At 33.0% G+C, this 18,172-nt stretch overlaps 1 protein-coding gene across 1 annotated transcript; it reads left to right on the forward strand.

The window, feature by feature from the left end:
* Positions 1-57: 57 nt before the first annotated feature.
* Positions 58-17,637, forward strand: LOC121410766 (AP-3 complex subunit sigma-1-like). Its single transcript, XM_041603057.1, has 7 exons — positions 58-96; positions 136-246; positions 9,844-9,935; positions 12,149-12,260; positions 13,336-13,407; positions 14,346-14,453; positions 16,094-17,637. The coding sequence occupies exons 2-7, from the start codon at positions 178-180 to the stop codon at positions 16,202-16,204; spliced, it is 564 nt and encodes a 187-aa protein (XP_041458991.1). The 5' UTR covers positions 58-96; positions 136-177; the 3' UTR covers positions 16,205-17,637.
* The last annotated feature ends 535 nt before the right edge of the window (positions 17,638-18,172 follow it).

Genomic DNA, 18,172 nt, shown 5'->3' on the forward strand with positions numbered 1-18,172 from the left:
CATGCCACTGGCTCATGCCTGCCACCCAAAGCTGCCACCTCGATCGAGCGCGCCCGCAGCGTTGGCGCGCGAGGGCTGTGTTAATCGATTGTCCACCACTGATCTCTATAAAAAATAGAGATCAGTGTTGTCCACCCATCTGTCGTTGACGTTCAATGTAATCTGACAATTTTCAAGATGATAAAAGCAATTTTAGTCTTCAATAACCACGGAAAGCCCCGGCTCGCCAAATTCTACACCCACTATGTAAGTATTGCAAGTCAATTTCTTAAATCAGATGACATATTATAGTGATGTAATTCTGGTTTTAATTACTATTTAATGAGTGAGAGAACGTACAGTCCCACTGGTTGAATACCGTGCTGGGCCGCTCGTTTCTGCGACGAGCTAGCATTTTTTTTTAAGTTTGAGAGTTCACACAAGTTGTCTACTGAGGTTCACTTTCTGATGTCTACTAGGGCGTGAAACAGGCCCCAAAACAATTAGAACAACAAATAGCTCAAGTTGAGACTCATCCCTAAAGGGGAAGTTCACCCTGACAAAAAGTTTATTGTAAAAATAGCAGAAAAAATAATAAAAAATGTTGCCGAAGGTTTGAGAAAAATTCATCAAATAATCAAAAAGTTATTAGAATTTCAATTATTTGATTTGTGACGACATATGCGAGCAGCATTCCTACATAGCGTATGGTAAAATATCAATGAAATGTCATTTTCTTAGAAAATTGAAAAAGGTTTTCACTGTAACTTTTGTATATCAATAGACAAATCATTTCATACCCGATCATGAAAAGAAAACAAAATTAAGTCATCAGGAACCATACAAAATTTGAAATTCATACATTTTATATTACATAACACATGGGGCAGCTGCTCGTTTATGACGTCACAAATCCGAAATTTTGAACTCTAATAACTTTCTTACTCTTTAACGGATTTTCCTCAAACCTTCAATATTTTTTACTATTTTTTCTGCTATTTTCACAACAAAGTTTTCTTCAGGGTGAACTTCCCCTTTTAATACACATGCATGAATGTGATGTTCATTGACATTGTTTCTTGATTATGTTTCACAAAACAATAAGTATCGATCATCATATTTAATAATTATAGCAAGACTTCCATCACTCATTCTATGAACAAGGTTATGACAAGGCTCCACATTAACTTTTTTTGGTGGTAGCACATTCAGGCCACCAAAACCTTCAAATATTTTTTTTGGTGGCCCATTAGTTAGGTATGTGCGAATACGGGGCATCGCGAGCGCTGGTTTTGGTGGCACGGTTTTCGCGCGGGTTTTGCTGCGAGTGGCATCACCTCTGTCTGGGCGGCTCGTCGCAAATGGGGTTTAATGCGCATGCGCACATAGTAGATGCAATCTCGTGCCTTTTAACAGACAGCTGAAGATGTGCTCTTTCTGTACATATAAGTTTCAATGTGGATACTCGCCTGTAAAGTGTGGATATCGGAGCTTGAAAGTTCATCAAATTTTTGTCGTAAATGTTCGAAATTTTTTTATGGTAAGTAAAACAACATTCCGATTAGGTATAAAAATTAGCTCTAAATATATTTAAATTATTAGAAAATCCAAAATCATGCCATTCTGACATTGCGCAGTCCAGATATAAGAGATGCCAGCTACCCTTGTCACAGCCGGTCTCTCGGCAGTCGGGCTGCCCGATGCGCCTGCGGTTGGTAGGGTGATGCTACCCTTGTCACAGCTGGTCTCTCGGCAGTCGAGCTGCCCGATGCGCCTGCGGTTGGCAGGTTGATGGGAGCGGTCTATAGTGAGTCGTTCATGCTGGATTGAACTAGATCTTAAATTGCTTACTTGATGATAATGTTGTGCCTTTTTTGGGAAATCTGTCATTATACCGTAGATAATTATTCTGATATTGATTTTAATACATACATTTGTCACAGAAAGATTTTATCATCCCAAGGTTATGTGACTCAAGTCAAGAGTCGAGGTGGTTGATTATCGTTTCATTTGGCAACTGCATTTGCTTTTGACAGTGGAATATCAATGTTGACTTTTCTAAAATTAAAATCATGGGTGGAAATCCCAGGGGGACATGTCCCCCTACCCAAAATAATAGGGGGACATGTAACAATAATACATTTTTTTTCTTTTTTGGTCAAATTTTTTTGGGTTAAAATGACCTAACAACAGTTTTGGGAAAAACTTTTTTTTTTAACTTGTCAGAGATGCCAGCATCCATAGGCGGCGAAAGCTGGGGGAAGTGTATCCCCCCGCCCTTAATTTGAGGTGGGGGACGATCCCCCCACCCCAATTTTTTTTGTTGATAACCTTTTTTTTTCTTTTCTTTTTTTTTTTTGCTTGTCAAATTTAGTTTTCTGCGTCCCCCATATAATTTTTGGTTGATAACCTTTGGTGTATTTTTTTGATTATCAAAATAATTTGGTGGTGGTCCCCCCTAAAATTGTTGGCTTTCGCCGCCGATGCCAGTGTCCCCCTACCTTCGGGGCCAATTTCCGCCCATGATTAAAATGCAAAAAATATGTTGTTTAATTTTTCACTCTTGTAAGAAAATGTACATGAAAACTCAGAGGAAATATTTCACTTCCACATGGCTCTATTGTCTATTTTTTTTTCTATGTTATTTTTTTTTCTATTTTATTATAATAATTATTTTTTTTTTCAAGAAGGGTGCGGGGGGGGGGGGGGGTGGTGTTCATAAGTTGAAATGGGGATGGGATTTGTTTAAGTTTTTGTGTCACTTTTGTTCTCTTGTTTTGAGTGTTGGAGCTTTGATGCCTGTTTTTGTTGCTGTTCAGAGCTTTATTTATGTGCAATGATTTCACGCTAGAATATGAACTTATTTTTCATTAAAAAAAGAGTGCTCGAACATGGCCTTTGTTGTAATCATACATATCTAAGAAATGCATATATTAAAGCTTAATTTTTATGTTTCCTTCTTGATACTTGAATTACATGCAATGCTACATCTTAACACCCTCAGACTCTGCTGCTCATCCTTCCTAAAAAAATTGTAATCGAATGCCCACGGTCTCCAAAATGAAAGCTACATTATCCATCTATAAACAAATTGTTGAAACAATAAAATACATAAAGAATTGGTGAAACAATCAAATACATCAGAAAAACACACTTGTATTTTTATACCATACAAAGTACATGTACAAAAGGAATGATATTTTTCATTTGTAAAAAAAAGACCCCATACATACATGTACACAATACTAAAGTTGAAAAAGAGCTAATTGTAATTTATATCAGAAAAACAAAGAAATACATTAGAAATTACAAAAACAATACTTTAAACAAATTCATTTAGGAAATTATCTACATGAAGCTGTTTTGATGCCAACTAAATTATATATAAATTATCTCTCATTATCACCTTCATTTGGGAAAAAAAAGAGGCGAGTAATTGTGATTTTGCGTAATTTGCATAATTAATTAGAATTAATTAAAAGAAATTATTTTACACATATTAAGAAGAAAAATTACCAAGTGAAATGATTACACATCAATTGAGTTTTCTTTCACCTTTCCATTGATACCTAAATTACTTCAAAGGGCTCAAAAACAAAGAAGTTAGAGCCCTTTGAAGACTTGGGTTCAAAATGGTCACAAAAATCGGTTATGCACTCCATTGACTTTACATTAAGACAATGACCACAAATTTGGATAAATATGCGCGACTTAAACTGGAATAACTTTATAATTTCTTGATGAAAATTTGAGTTCTTGGTATCATTTGAAAGGTCTTTTGAAGGGCTTTCAAATGATACCAAATTCATTGAGATTTGAGGATTTTCATTATTTTTGTCACATACCTACATTAGTAAAGTTTGGTGGCCCGAAAAATATAAAGAAAAACATTAATTAAAAATGAATGAAACAAACTGAAATATTCTGCAGTCACTACCACATACCATCTTGTACATCTTATATGTAAATCGTGCTTGCTGTTATTTTACTTTGCTTATTTTGTGGTATTTATAGTAATATATAAATATGAAACGATTGAAAGAGAATAAAAGAATTGTATTGTTCCCAGGTTGTGTGGAATTTTAATCTCCGTATAGACACACACTCATGATGGTAAAGTAAATAAATGGTGCATATAGCAAACTCAGATAGATTTACAAAACAATGATTTTGCCTTTCTTCCTTTTTGATCGTAAAACCTAGATTATGCAGGCCCCAAATCCAGTTTATTTTCTCTTTTCCAGCATATTATAGCAAGAGAAAATCACAGAAAAATATGCTGCAGAATTAGAACAATGTGTAAAAGGGGGAAATAAACAAAAATAATTTTTAGAATAGTATATTGAAAAAAAAATTGTAAAAATGAATAAGTGAAATAAAACAAAAGAAAAAATGAAGAAAGAAAAAACAAAGAACAGGAAAAAAAATTGAGAAAAATACAAAAGAAAATGTAAGAAAAATGAATAAGACAAAATAATAAAAAATGGGGAAAATAATTATTACTATTATTCAGTAGAAACATTTTCTTCAATCAGGCATATTCAATGGGAATGGGTATAAATGGTTTAATCACTGTAAAAAAAAATGAAAGAAAAAAATAAGAAAACAGCATAAGTTATCTGGAAAAAATAATGAGAAAATTCCTTCCCTATATTTGACAAAATGATGGAAAAAATTCACATTTCATATAAATGAAATGCCTTCCCAAAGTATTTACTTCCTTAAGAGTGGTTTAAGAAGTCATTTAAAAACAAGAAAGAAAAAAGCTGTCTATTCATTTTTGGCTAGAAGAGACACAGCTTCGAAATAAACCAAGTTAACATACATACAAATGCACATGTGGGACTGTGATGTACACACCTATATGCGTATTAATGCATTTGGAAATCGGTCTTTTTGAGTCAAAAGAGAGGTCATAATTCCTCCTTTTAATGCTTGCAAATAATCAGGTTTCAGTAATATGGACTGTAGAAGGGCATTTCATTGGTGTAAAAAGTGACTTTGACGTAGATTTTCCAAGTTCTGGGGAAGATTTCTTAGCAGTAACATTTCGTATCGCAGCTCACTGAGTCTGAATAGTCTGCTAGCGCACAGCTAGCTGCAGTGGTTTCATGCATGCAAAGCTCAGTCAGACAGCCGGCGCGGCCGGCTGAATAATAGTTACTGTATGCTAGCAGTAGGCCTACATACTGTCATGACTATGCAATTATTGTGTGTGTGTGTATAGATGAACAAAAAAGGCGCATGACGAATTGGCTTGCAATTTTAACTGTAGAAAGTTGATAAATGCATGCAAAATCGGGAGAAAAATTGCGCTACTTTGAAAATTATTGGTTGCCTGATTCGGGCCACCAAAACTTAACATTTTTTCAATAATGGTTGCCCAAGATGAATTTTTGGTGGCCCTGTGCCACCGCTAATGTCGAGCCTTGGTTATGATATAACCTTGTTCTCTGTTACTCCTTGTGTGGTGAAATAAGGTTGGCAATGTTTGGCTTATATTCTCTTTTTCTTTGGGACAAATGCTTGATTTTTTGACACTGTCAGGTTCCATTATAAGGACTGGCAGGAGCTCAAAGTGCATTTACTCATACTCACGGGACTAGGGTAGATTGTGGTCACAATAACTTGGAAATAAAATTGTGAAAACAGAAATTATGCACTTACCACGCTAATATGGATGAAGGTCTATTGTGTGGCACTCATTCAATGAACAAGGTTATGATATAACCTTGTTCTCAGTTACATCTCTTTGTGTGGCAAAATAAGGTTGACAATGTTTGGATTATTTTATCTTTTTCTTTTGGAAAAATGCTTGATTTTTTTACACTGTCAGTTTCCATTACAGCTTTTCACTATATAACTTGGCTCTTAAGCAGTTACTCTTAAGCATGTTAAGTAAATTTGGTTCTTTAAATTATTTTTTCTTTATTAAAAATAGAGCTTGAAAAATAAAAATTTTCTTGCCATATTACTTTCCACCAATAGAAGGCGTTCAGAAAAATATGCCCCAAATTAAAGTTTTTGAACGCTCTGGTCAATACAAAAATTATTCTATGTTACTAATAAAAATTGAATTGCAACTGTATGGAAATTGATAATTTTGGTCACAAAAGTGATATTTTAATGATTTTTTAAAGTGTGTGCTCAATACAGCATTGGCATACCATAGTCATACCTGTAGATTCTCCACAGGCAGGATGGTAGCAGTGAACAAGTGTTGTGTGGCAGTATCCTGACATTGAGGCACACAGACTGGAACCTAAAAAAACCCCGAAAAGTTCTGTAGTGATACCTCTCCTAATTCTTTCAAAATTCATAACAAAATGGCCGATCGAGACTGGGGTAGAAGGAGAGAACTTTTCGTTTTTATTTTATTTCCAAGTTATTGTGACCATAATCTACCCTAGTCCCGTGAGTATGAGTAAATGCACGGTGAGCTCCTTGGCTCCCGCCCGCATAGCGTTCCATTACAGCTATTCATCATATAACTTGGCTCTTAAGTAAATTTAATTCTTTAAATTATTTTTCTTAATTAAAAATAATGATTGAAAAACTACAATTGTCTTGCTATTATCACTTTCCACCAATAGAGGGCGTACACAAAAAAATATGCCCAAAATTCAAGTTTTCGAGCGCTCTGGTGAATACAAAAATAACCCCCAAGTTACTAATGAAAAATAAATTGAAACTGTACAGAAATAAGTATTTTTGGTCACAAAAGTGATATTTTAATGATTTTTTGTGTGCTGTGTGCAGCATAGTTCTATCTGTAGCTTCCCCACAGGCAGGATGGTAATGAACCCTTGAGTGGACTTCCATATGTATTTACCCTGTTAAACTTAAAAAAAAAAGAAAATATGGAGATGGTTTGAATTTGGTAGATTAACACGATTCACGTTAGATTATCTAATGCACGCTGCTTAAGCAGACGATTGGGAACATTTTAAAATTGTTTTGAGGTGCTAACAAGTGAAAACATAATCTATATACCTTCCATTATGAAACCCTGTTCTCTAAAAAAGAAATATAAATGATGTATTATTCAGACAACAGCGGAAAGGAAAATAAAACACAAAGAAGTCGTAAGTATCTCAGATTACTAAATGGACAATCAGGACCGTTTTGAAATTGTTTTGAAGTGCTAACAAGTAAAAATATATTTCATATACCTCTCATTATGAAATCCCGTTCTCCAAAATTGTTAAAAATATCAATGAAGTATTATTCAGACGATGGCGGAAAGGAAAATATAACAGAATAGAAGTCGTAAATATCTCAGATTACTAAACGGACTATAAGGTACGTTTTAGAATTGATTTGAGGTGCAAACAAGTAAAAATATATTTAATATACCTCTCATTATGAAATCCCGTTCTCCAAAATTTTTTAGAAATATAAATGAAGTATTATTCAGACGATGGCAGAAAGGAAAATAAAACGGAATAGAAGTCGTAAATATCTCAGATTACTAAACAGAAAATCAGGAAGGTTTTAAAATTGATATAAGGTGCTATCGAGCAAAAGGGTTTTATATGCCTTCTGTTATAAGATCCCGTTCTCCAAACGGAAATGATGTATTATTCAGACAATGCCGGAAAGGAAATAAAACAGAATAGAAGTCGTAAATATATCAGATTACTAAATGGACTATGAGGAACGTTTTAAAATTGATTTGAGGTGCTAACAAGTCAAAATATATATATATACCTTTCAAAAATGGAGGCTCTGGAACTAGAAATTGTTCTTAAAATGGAGGTCTCTGGAGCAACTCTTGGATCTACAATTACTAAAAATGCAATGCTCCGGAACGGACTACATAATAAACGCGGGTCTCCAGTTCTCATTAGATTGTAGACGTAATTGGTAGCGCTATGTAAAAAACATACATACATGTATCATTTATACAAACACCCTCCCTCTGGGTTTTACCCAAGGATTATCTAAATTGAGGCAAAAATACTGCTTGTCAGGGGTCTTACATAGTCTCGAGGCCTCCATGATGATGTTTTTAAAAAATATTTTGACATATGCTTAGAACTTCATCATGGAGTCTTGACACTCTTCCCATACATGCATACGAGACTGACCAAAACAGAGGTGGAATTCCCTAGGAAATCCATGTTTGAAGTTAAAAATCACGTAAATCGTGGTTATTTTATGATTTACACCTTCCTACGTCTAATGCGTCGGAAGGTTTAAAAAATTTGTTACTAAAAATGTTGATAATTGAAGGTTTCTTACTAGACCGATCTCGTGTAGATCCCTTGATCCAAATGTACACAACGCAAATACAATAGGCTGGATCCTTGAACTGCTTCGTTATGAGTTACGATTAGCGATGTTACAAAATGCCGTTTTAAAGAACAATTTATAGATAAAAATTATTATTTAACAAATACTAAAATTTAAATATGTGATTATAAATAATTATTTTAATTATGTTAATTATTAATAATTACATATTCAAATTTTAGTATTTAAATAATTCTTGTCTCACCTGCATAGCAGAGTGAGACCATAGGCGCCGCTTTTCCGACGGAAACGGCGGCGGCGTCAACATCAAATCTTAACCTGAGGTTAAGTTTTTGAAATGACATAACTTAGAAAGTATATGGACCTAGTTCATGAAACTTGGCCATAAGGTTAATCAAGTATTACTGAACATCCTATCAGAGTTTCATGTCACACGACCAAGGTCAAAGGTCATTAAGGGTCAATGAACTTAGACCATGTTGGGGGAATCAACATCAAAATCTTAACCTGAGGTTAAGTTTTTGAAATGTCATCATAACTTAGAAAATATATGGACCTAGTTCATTAAACTTGGACATAAGCTCAATCATGTATCACCAAACATCCTGCATGAGTTTCATGTCACATGACCAAGGTCAAAGACAAAGGTCATTTAGGGTCAATGAACTTTGGCAGATTTAGAGGTTTCTTTTGAATTACAATAAAAACTTTAAATCTGATTCATGAAACTTGGACATGATAGTAATCAAGTATCACTGAACATCCTGTGCAAGTTTCAGGTCACATGATCAAGGTCAAAGGTCTTTTAGGGTCAATGAACTTTGGCCGAATTGGGGGTATTTGTTGAATTACCATCATAACTTTGAAAGTGTGTTGGTCTAGTTCATAAAACTTGGACATAAGAGTAATCAAGTATCACTGAACATCCTTTGCGCATTTTAGGTCACATGACCAAGGTCAAAGGTCAATGAACTTTGGCCATAATGGGGGTATCTGTTGACTTACCATCATAACTTTGCAAGTTTATTGATCTGACTTTTGAAACTTTGACATAAGAGTAATCAAGTATCACTGAATATCATGTGCAAGCTTCAGGTCACATGATCAAGGTCAAAGGTCATGTGAGGTTAATGAATTTTGGCCACATTGGGGGTATTTGTTGAATTACCATCCTATCTCTGTAAGTGTACATGTATTGGTCTAGTTCATAAATCGTGGAAAAGTAACCAAGTATCACTGAACATCTTGTGCGAGTTATAGTAGTTTTCAAAGTCAGCAATGCTGTTATGTTGAATCGCGTGATGCAGGTGAGACGGCCAGAGGCATTCCACTTGTTATCTATAAATTGTTCTTCAAAATAGCAAAAAATTCTGTTGCAATTTGTTCCAAGTTTGGTCAATATTTGGACTGAAGTGACTGCACTGGACTACTACTTTAGAGTGGCTAATTCCAGAGTGAAACACTAGACACTATGGTCCAAATAAGTTTTGTACAACTTTATGCCTACTTCTTTACGAAAGCATGATTTCTAAGGTAGGCCTATGATTTAAGAAATTAGCATTTGTGGCAAATTCAAGATAGTCCCATATTATTTTACTTTGATTGCAGCACGAGGATGAACAACAGCAGATTGTACGAGAAACTTTCCATTTGGTCTCCAAACGAGATGAGAATGTGTGCAATTTTCTGGAAGGTGGAATGTAAGTTTGGACTTCCATTTACCTTTTTTTGATATTTCAAATATTTTTTTTGCTTTCCAACAAAAGATGTTTTAATACAGCCCTAATATTGATAAATAGCAGACAAATTTCAGCCCGATATTTGTTGAATTGTAATCACAATTAATTTAATATTTTTCTACTTTCAGACGCATCTGACAATAAAATGGACATATTTTTTTATTTTTATTTTTTTTGTTGTTGAGCTTTTTGCTTGAACAGACACACTCTTTATGTTTGATGTAGATTGTAGATGTCCAGGGGCCCATTTTTCAACACCTGGATAAGTTAGTCAAATCTTTATTCACCAACCATGGAGTTAGTTCCAATCTTACTAAACCTGTTTCACGAAAAGCTTCCTAACTAGAATACCTTGATATCGATACTATCGGTAAAAAGAGCAGACTTAGTCACAAAATAGCTAAATTGTCAAAAAGACAAATTATGACAAAATTGCAAATACTGTGATGAATTGGGAATTACATCTTTTAAAAATAATAGCGCATGTTAATAATGCACCATACATGTACATATTTAGACATGAAGACTGGAGCATTCAATTGCTGAGAAAATGGAATTATGAATAATTTATTTCATGACTAAAAAATCACATGTGGACGTAGAGATGGGTACCCCGGGATATTAAATTTTGATAGTTTACGAAAGTAAGCCATAACAGTTTTCTTTGTAAAATGATGATAATTATACGGTATTTTACGATTCCAAACATCATCGAAATATAGTTCAACAATATTTAAAAAAATCTTTGATACCAAAACTTACGATTTGACAAATTCTATGCATAAATTAGAGATTATAATTTATATAAATGTTACTATGGGTCTGAAAACGACAAATACGAGTCCAGTTACGGATGGCCTGACGTGGTAGAATCTTTATCGATTAAATTATTTTACTATGTCAAAATGAATGGTTTTGTGGCGTTTTACCAACAGTTTTTATAGTTTCTTTGTATTACAATGATCGTTGAATGCATTATCCAACTTGTTTTGGAATGTAATTTCAACCTCTATGATTGATTACGTAACATTATAATTTTCAAATTTCTAGGCACTTTTGCATGTCAAAGTCCACCCACGTGATGCCACTATGTCATTAAGAAAGAAGTTATGAGTTATGACAGGTTCGGAGGTGTCATAAATATTTAGTGAGGTTGTTGTACCTGATCTTGGTAAAGAGGGCTTTGTTAAACGGTTAGCGGACAAGTAGCTCACTATCTCCGATTTAGTCAAGAAGTTAGATTTATGACGGTGTTGACTGTTGAGAAACTGGCCCCTGAAGATAGTGGTCAGAATTCATGTGTCAGAAATTCAGGTGAAAATTTTAATAAGTGTTTGGAATGGAACAAGAATTGAGCTAAAATTTGATTCTGGAAAAAGAAACCATTTCGGCTGAATACATAAATCCATAATTTACATATTTTCATTCAAAATAGAAACAGCTGATATTAGAGACTTGATTTTGTATGATTGATATAAAAAACCATGGCATTTTTATTCAAACTTCAATGAATAAGCAGGATTGGTTTCATAACATCACAATATTGTGAACAGTTGAGGTGTTTAAGTGTTTCAATCTGTCTTTGAATGTGTAAAACAAATCATTATTCCTATTTTTCCCATAACTCACCAGAGTTCAAGGGAAAGGCAAAAGGGTCATAAAAATAGAATCCTTAACCGTATTTGATTCCTCATCTCCATTTTGTTTCAATTTTAGACCCTAAAATATCATGTGAACAATAGTTACAATGTGTTTACACTTATTTTGGGGAGACAATGTATGGTCATGTTGCCACTCATAATTTTACATTTAGTGTGGTCTTTGATATTTTCAATACTACTTTTGAGGCATGTGGAATTAGAGTTAGACTTTCAACAACACAAAACAATTCTTATGACTATGACTATTTTTTAAAGTTTTACATCTGTCCTTTTACAAATTGATTTCTGGAAATTTGTTTCCCTGACATAAATTCATTTTTTTTGTTGGGTGGAAATGTGTAAAAAGGGGTAAGGTATATGTTTATTTACTTAAATTGAATTGGATATTTTTGTTGAGGGTTTATTATTAGGGGATAAAATTGAAAGAACTGCTACAGTTTAAAATGATTCAATGTTATATATTCAATATTACTGATTGTATTGTCTTCAATTATTTCTTTTCTTCTGATAAAGGATTGTTGGCAATGAAGATTTCAAACTCGTATACAGACATTATGCTACATTGTACTTTGTTTTCTGTGTGGACTCATCAGAAAGTGAACTTGGCATCTTAGATTTAATACAAGTGAGTAAATGAAATATGGTTACAGGGCTCGAAATTGGTGGCGGTCCGGGGGCTACATTAAAATGTAGTGTTTTGCAGCAAACTTACACATACAGAGTTGATACAAATATTTTCAATATGCATGTGATGACCACCTAAAGTTCAGTCCAGGGTGCCCGGCTGACTTCCAAAAATTCAAGTTAATCGAGAGGCCTGGGTTATACTAAAAGCTAAATGAAAGTAGTTGCAGTAAATCACTGATTTCGTGAGGAAGTCTGTAAAACCAAGGTTAGGTATTACTATATCATCGTGAATCTAGATCTGGTTTACAGTTACATAAACAAAACTTTATGAAATGATAAAACCTAAGCTGAAAAACGATCACACTGAAGATTGCCAACACAGAGGGTCACACGTGGGACAGTGTATTGATATTGCTGGAATAAAGACGGAAGTGCCCGAATCCGCACTTTAATTTTAATTTCTCAGCAATTACACAATTTCTTCCAGAATCCTTTGGCACATATTTTTTATTCATACAAAGTTACAAACAGACACTTGGGTGGTCATTATATTGGATTCTGTTAAAAGTCATTTTGAGATCGTTACCACAACTGGCTTTTATCTTTAAAGAAGATAATTGATACCGGTACTAGAGAATGACTTGTATACATCTGTAAGGAACAATTCACATGATATGAATGTTTAATTTTAAAAAGTCTTGAACATTCTACTAGTGACAGGCATCATCATGAAATTCATCATTATTTTAGTGCATGTCAATAAAAGTTTTAAAAACCATTGTGAGTTTCTGTAAAGGTGATTAGATGGTGGTTAATTATATTTTTTTTAAACTGTTGATATTGGGATTAGCTTTGATTTCAAATCCTTATTTTCCATCTACATGTATGTTACCATTTAAACATTTAAAAGCATATTTTTAAAGAAAAGAATATTAACAAAATATGTTTATTCCTTAGTTTGTGATTGAGAATCCAGAGTATTCATGTATCTTGGGGAAAACTAAATTACATGTATTTGTTGTGAATTATAATTGAAACTTCTTTAATATCCTTTTTTCTCTCTCTCTTTGCAGGTATTTGTAGAGACATTAGACAAGTGCTTTGAAAATGTTTGTGAGCTGGATTTAATATTCCATGTTGATAAGGTATGACTTTGTTTTTAGGTCATCTTCACAATAATTTACAAAACAAAATTTTAAATGACAGTCTACTTTCAATCAACATTGAAGTTTTGAAATATGATTGTTGTATATTTCTAATGTAAATTTTTGGGGTGATTTTTATATAGATTTGGAAAAAAATGAACATATTTTTCCTACTGAATCCATGGGTGTGAATTTAAAAGCATAACTTAAAGACTGTAAAATGGAATATCTGCAAGAAAAAAACTTCAGTAAGTTGACAAAATATCAGTGGCAAAATGTACTTTGTAATGAATTCATTAAATTGTTACAAAAGGTCATGTCCAACTTATCAGTTCGTTGATTTAAACTAATAGAGAAAAATTGTATAAGCATAAAAAAGGAAATTTCTTTTAATTTAAATATGAAATAAAGAAGTTTAGATGTACATGTATATTATTTAAAAGATCAATTTATTTACATGTGCAATAGGAGTAGTGATATACATATGAAAGAGTTTATGATGTCACACCCTTTTTATCATTTTTGTAGATTTGACAATAAGTAAGCTTTTGTTTGAAACAGAGTAGGTATTGGATCATAGTTTAAGGAAAATGTCGGGAAAAATGATATTTTCATATTTACAAATTTCTAGTAAAATACATAAGTAATGAGTAGGGGACACCCTCGGTTCTCTGGCAGATTTTCATGCTAACTTTATGTATTATGTATAGAACTTGAAAACAAAAATTGATGGCAACTTTTTGAATTTCTTATTGTACATTCAATTTTAATAAAATATTCAGTGCTTTGTTTGACTTTATTTTATTTAGTCAAATCAACTTATTGATAGGTGGTCTCGGCTATTCAGATATCCTTATTTGTATATTAGTGGTTTTACTCATGAAATTCTGACCAGATTTCTCTTTCAATAGTGTGATTATTTATTTTTCTATGGACAGGTTCATCATATTTTAGGAGAGCTGGTTATGGGAGGAATGGTTCTAGAAACAAATATGACAGAAATACTCACAAGGATAGAGGAACAAAATAAATTAGAAAAACAAGAGGTATGTATACTCTAATCCGTTTAGAATCAACATTACTGTATGTGATGATTAATGTATGGTAATTGTATAATGGAAAAAAAATACCCCAAAAGCAAAACATTTTGAACCAATTATGAGTGAGAGTCAGAAGTGAATTTCTTAACTTGCAATATGAAAATCAATTGCCATGAGATATATTCTAAACAATGCTCAATACTTTTAAAATGTTTGTATTTTATCTTTCACATATCATATGATGGTAAATGGCAGAGTGTTTCAACAATAAGGAATTTGATCATTTCATTCATTTATCAGCCATAAGATACACATATATATATAAATATGATGTGGAAATATGCAGAATGCAACTCCACACTCCAATACCGTCAAGTTTTTAGAATGTAAAGAATATAGTGATGGGATTTTTCTGATGGGGGAGGGGGGGGGGGTGTGAAGTTTAAAACCTATAGGGCCGAATTCATAAAGGTGGTTTTTAAAACCATTGGTTGAACCCATGCTTTATGCAGATTTCCTATATAATTACGCTTATTTGCCACATATATTAAAAAATGTCAAATGCTGATGTGCACTATTATCACTGTGCACCAAATTGACGCTTACTGCCGTGGATATCCATGCTATTTTATTAATGAGTCCACTGTTCAGTTGATTCATGAATAACCATGGCAGCAGGCGTCAATTTAGCGCACAGTGACAAAAGCGTGCATCAGCATTGGAATTTTTTAATGTATGCGGTAAATAAGCGCAATTTATACAGGAAATCTGCATAAACCATGAGTTCAATAGTCCAATGCTTTTAAAAACCACCTTTGTGAATTTGGTCCGTGGTGTCCCACATCATAAATGGAACACACTGCTGTAAGAGGGTTTTTCTGGATAGAATAAATCTGTATTTTTGGTTGTTAACAAAATAGGACAAAAATTGGTTTTTCTCATTTACACTGTAAAAAATATTGGGTAAAATTTTAACCAACACGAGGTTATTATGTTTCCAACAAATTTGGGGCAGTATTTTACCCAATGCAGGAAGCATATTGTCCAGTAAGGTTAAAATGTAAGCAGCAATTATTTTAGAATGGGCAAAATTTTCATCACACTGAATAAATTAAAATTGCCCCCCAAAATGCCTAATGTTGGTTTGACAAATAATTACCCTCATGGAGCATTTTTACCCAATATTTTTTTTAGTGTATTTATGAAATATGAAAGACATCATGCTTTTGAATAAATCAGTTATCAGAGAGCCGACTTTGCATACACGTACATAATTAAATGCAGGTAGAACTAGAACTTGAACCGAATCCACTTTGTTTGCTTGAGTTTATGATCGCCTTATGTATCAGTTTCTCACATTCTTTTCATAAACATATATTTAAACCAAACTTCTTCACTGGCTATGCAATTTATAAATTGAATGTAAATTGTCCGAATGTTCATGCGACTCTGCTTTCCTGCATGAGGTCAGAATAACATGATCCAAGATTTTTTTCTTCTCTTCTAAATCCAAGTCAACTTGTCAACATAAAATATCTTGCCTTGACTTGTAAGTCAACTTGAAAAAGATCATGTATCTTTCCTTCACATCTTGCACTTTCATACATTGACCATATATTTCTTTTTTCTTTTCATCTTTTCTTCAGGCTGGTCTTTCAGCAGCACCAGCCAGAGCAGCAGCTGCCGTCAAAAACATGAACCTGCCTAACATTCCAACACCCAACATCAGCTTGCCCAATCTTCCTTCATTCAAGTGATGTCTGCCTCTGTCACCTTCATATAAAACAAGATAATACTATTTATATAGTGATCACGGTCCAGGTCTTTTTAACCAGAATTGTGTTTTATATGCAATAAAAAAAAAGAGAATGAACTCCCTAGCCTATATTTACGTTGTGTGTACACGTAAGCTGAAAAATGGGTGATGAGTATTGTGAAAATGCAATTTGGATATGTTGAACACTATATCCATTTTTTTCTCCACCTTTTATTTGTATGCTTCTTTGATTTTCATTCTTGTTCCTTATTGATTCATTTATTTGATAGTATAATGCAGAGAGATGATTTCAGAGTTTTAGTTTCTTTATATATTCAAAGATATGTACATGGTACACATTTACATGTACATGTGTGCTTTGTACTATTATTATCATTTTAGAATGAGCCACAGAATCACATTTTGAAACTTTTTATCAGAAAATATTTCAATTCTGATTATCAAGAAATTCCATCACAAAACGATATATTTATATTGAATCTAATTATCAAGAAAATTCCATTGCAAAGCAATACATTTAATTCAAACTTTATGAAACCTTCCCTGGGGAGTATTGTAATCAACAGAATGTGCTGATCCAATTTGGAAAGTACATGCTTGTATTATGCAGAATAAATTCACTCAATATTTATATGATATCCTCACCCTCTGCTGCCCCCAATAGTCTGGGTATTTTAATTTATTACTCTGATAGTACCAAGATAAGATTTTGATATATACCTGTGACTTTTACCTGATGCATATTTGTGGGGAATAATCCAACAAATGAAGTAAGATCAATATACATTTGAATAGAAATGTGTATATAAAATATTTTGAAGTTAGTATTCTTACTTTTTGGCTAGTATTTACCTAAATGGAAGAAGGTAGACACAGGAGTGACCCAGTATTCATGACCCATTTTATAAAAAATATATCTGCTGATTTTGTTTTGATTTAAAGAGGCCAATGTACAGTATCCAATTGAATCATTTTACACTTACTTTCTCTAGAGTATTGACAAATTTCCATTGGTGGGTTAAGTTTAACATCGGTTTTGTAGATTTACAGAAAATTGCACTTGATTATAAAGGTGGTCGCTTTTAGGAAAAGACAGCAAATTTATTATTGTTGTTATCCTTCAATTTTTTTAAAGTAACCCAAAGTTTATTTAATTTGATTTCAATGAATATGGGTTGAATCATAGCAAGTGTAAATGATATCATTTGTGAAATCACACATTCATTATTTGACCATTATTTTGGTACATGCTAATCCGAGTATACCTATAAATATGAATCTTCATAATACATGCAGAATGTGTTAAGTTTACCCACTATTGTTATTTTGGATTAAATGTATTTTCACAAATGAATGACAGTATGGCGCTTTTATGAAGCAATTTGTCAGTGAAGATTCCTTGCAAACTAGATACTAGAATTGCAAAAGTTTTTGTTGATGTTTAACTGATCACTTCATATTATTCCCAGAGAGGAAAATGAAGTCATAAAATTAAAGATCTCTACTATTTGTTATTCATGTACACATCTCATCAGATTCAGATAGCTAAGGCACATTTGACTAATTTCATTAAACAATGAAAGAAAAATATTCAAGGCAGAGAGAATAAAAAGACCTGGACCATGATCACAATTTTTTCCAACTCCTTTTACTATAAATATAATGATATTGTATAATCTAAGTTATATTTTCCAAAGAGCCCAATATTGAAAATGACTGTCATAATATGATAGTCATTCCCCCAAGAGCATTTCATAGGTGTATAGTATATATGTATATGTACAATAGCGAATGTAGTAGGCCATGTATCTACTTTTTCTTACATTGTCTTAAATGATTAAAATAATGATCATACATGTAGTTATGTACAGGATGTTTCTAGAAAAAAAAGTAACCGGAAGTCCAAAGGTCAGCTATATCTAAATTACAGTTCTTGTGATTTGTATAC

The sequence above is a fragment of the Lytechinus variegatus genome, chromosome 3 (assembly GCF_018143015.1).
Source record: "Lytechinus variegatus isolate NC3 chromosome 3, Lvar_3.0, whole genome shotgun sequence".
Classification (NCBI taxonomy): Eukaryota; Metazoa; Echinodermata; class Echinoidea; order Temnopleuroida; family Toxopneustidae; genus Lytechinus; species Lytechinus variegatus.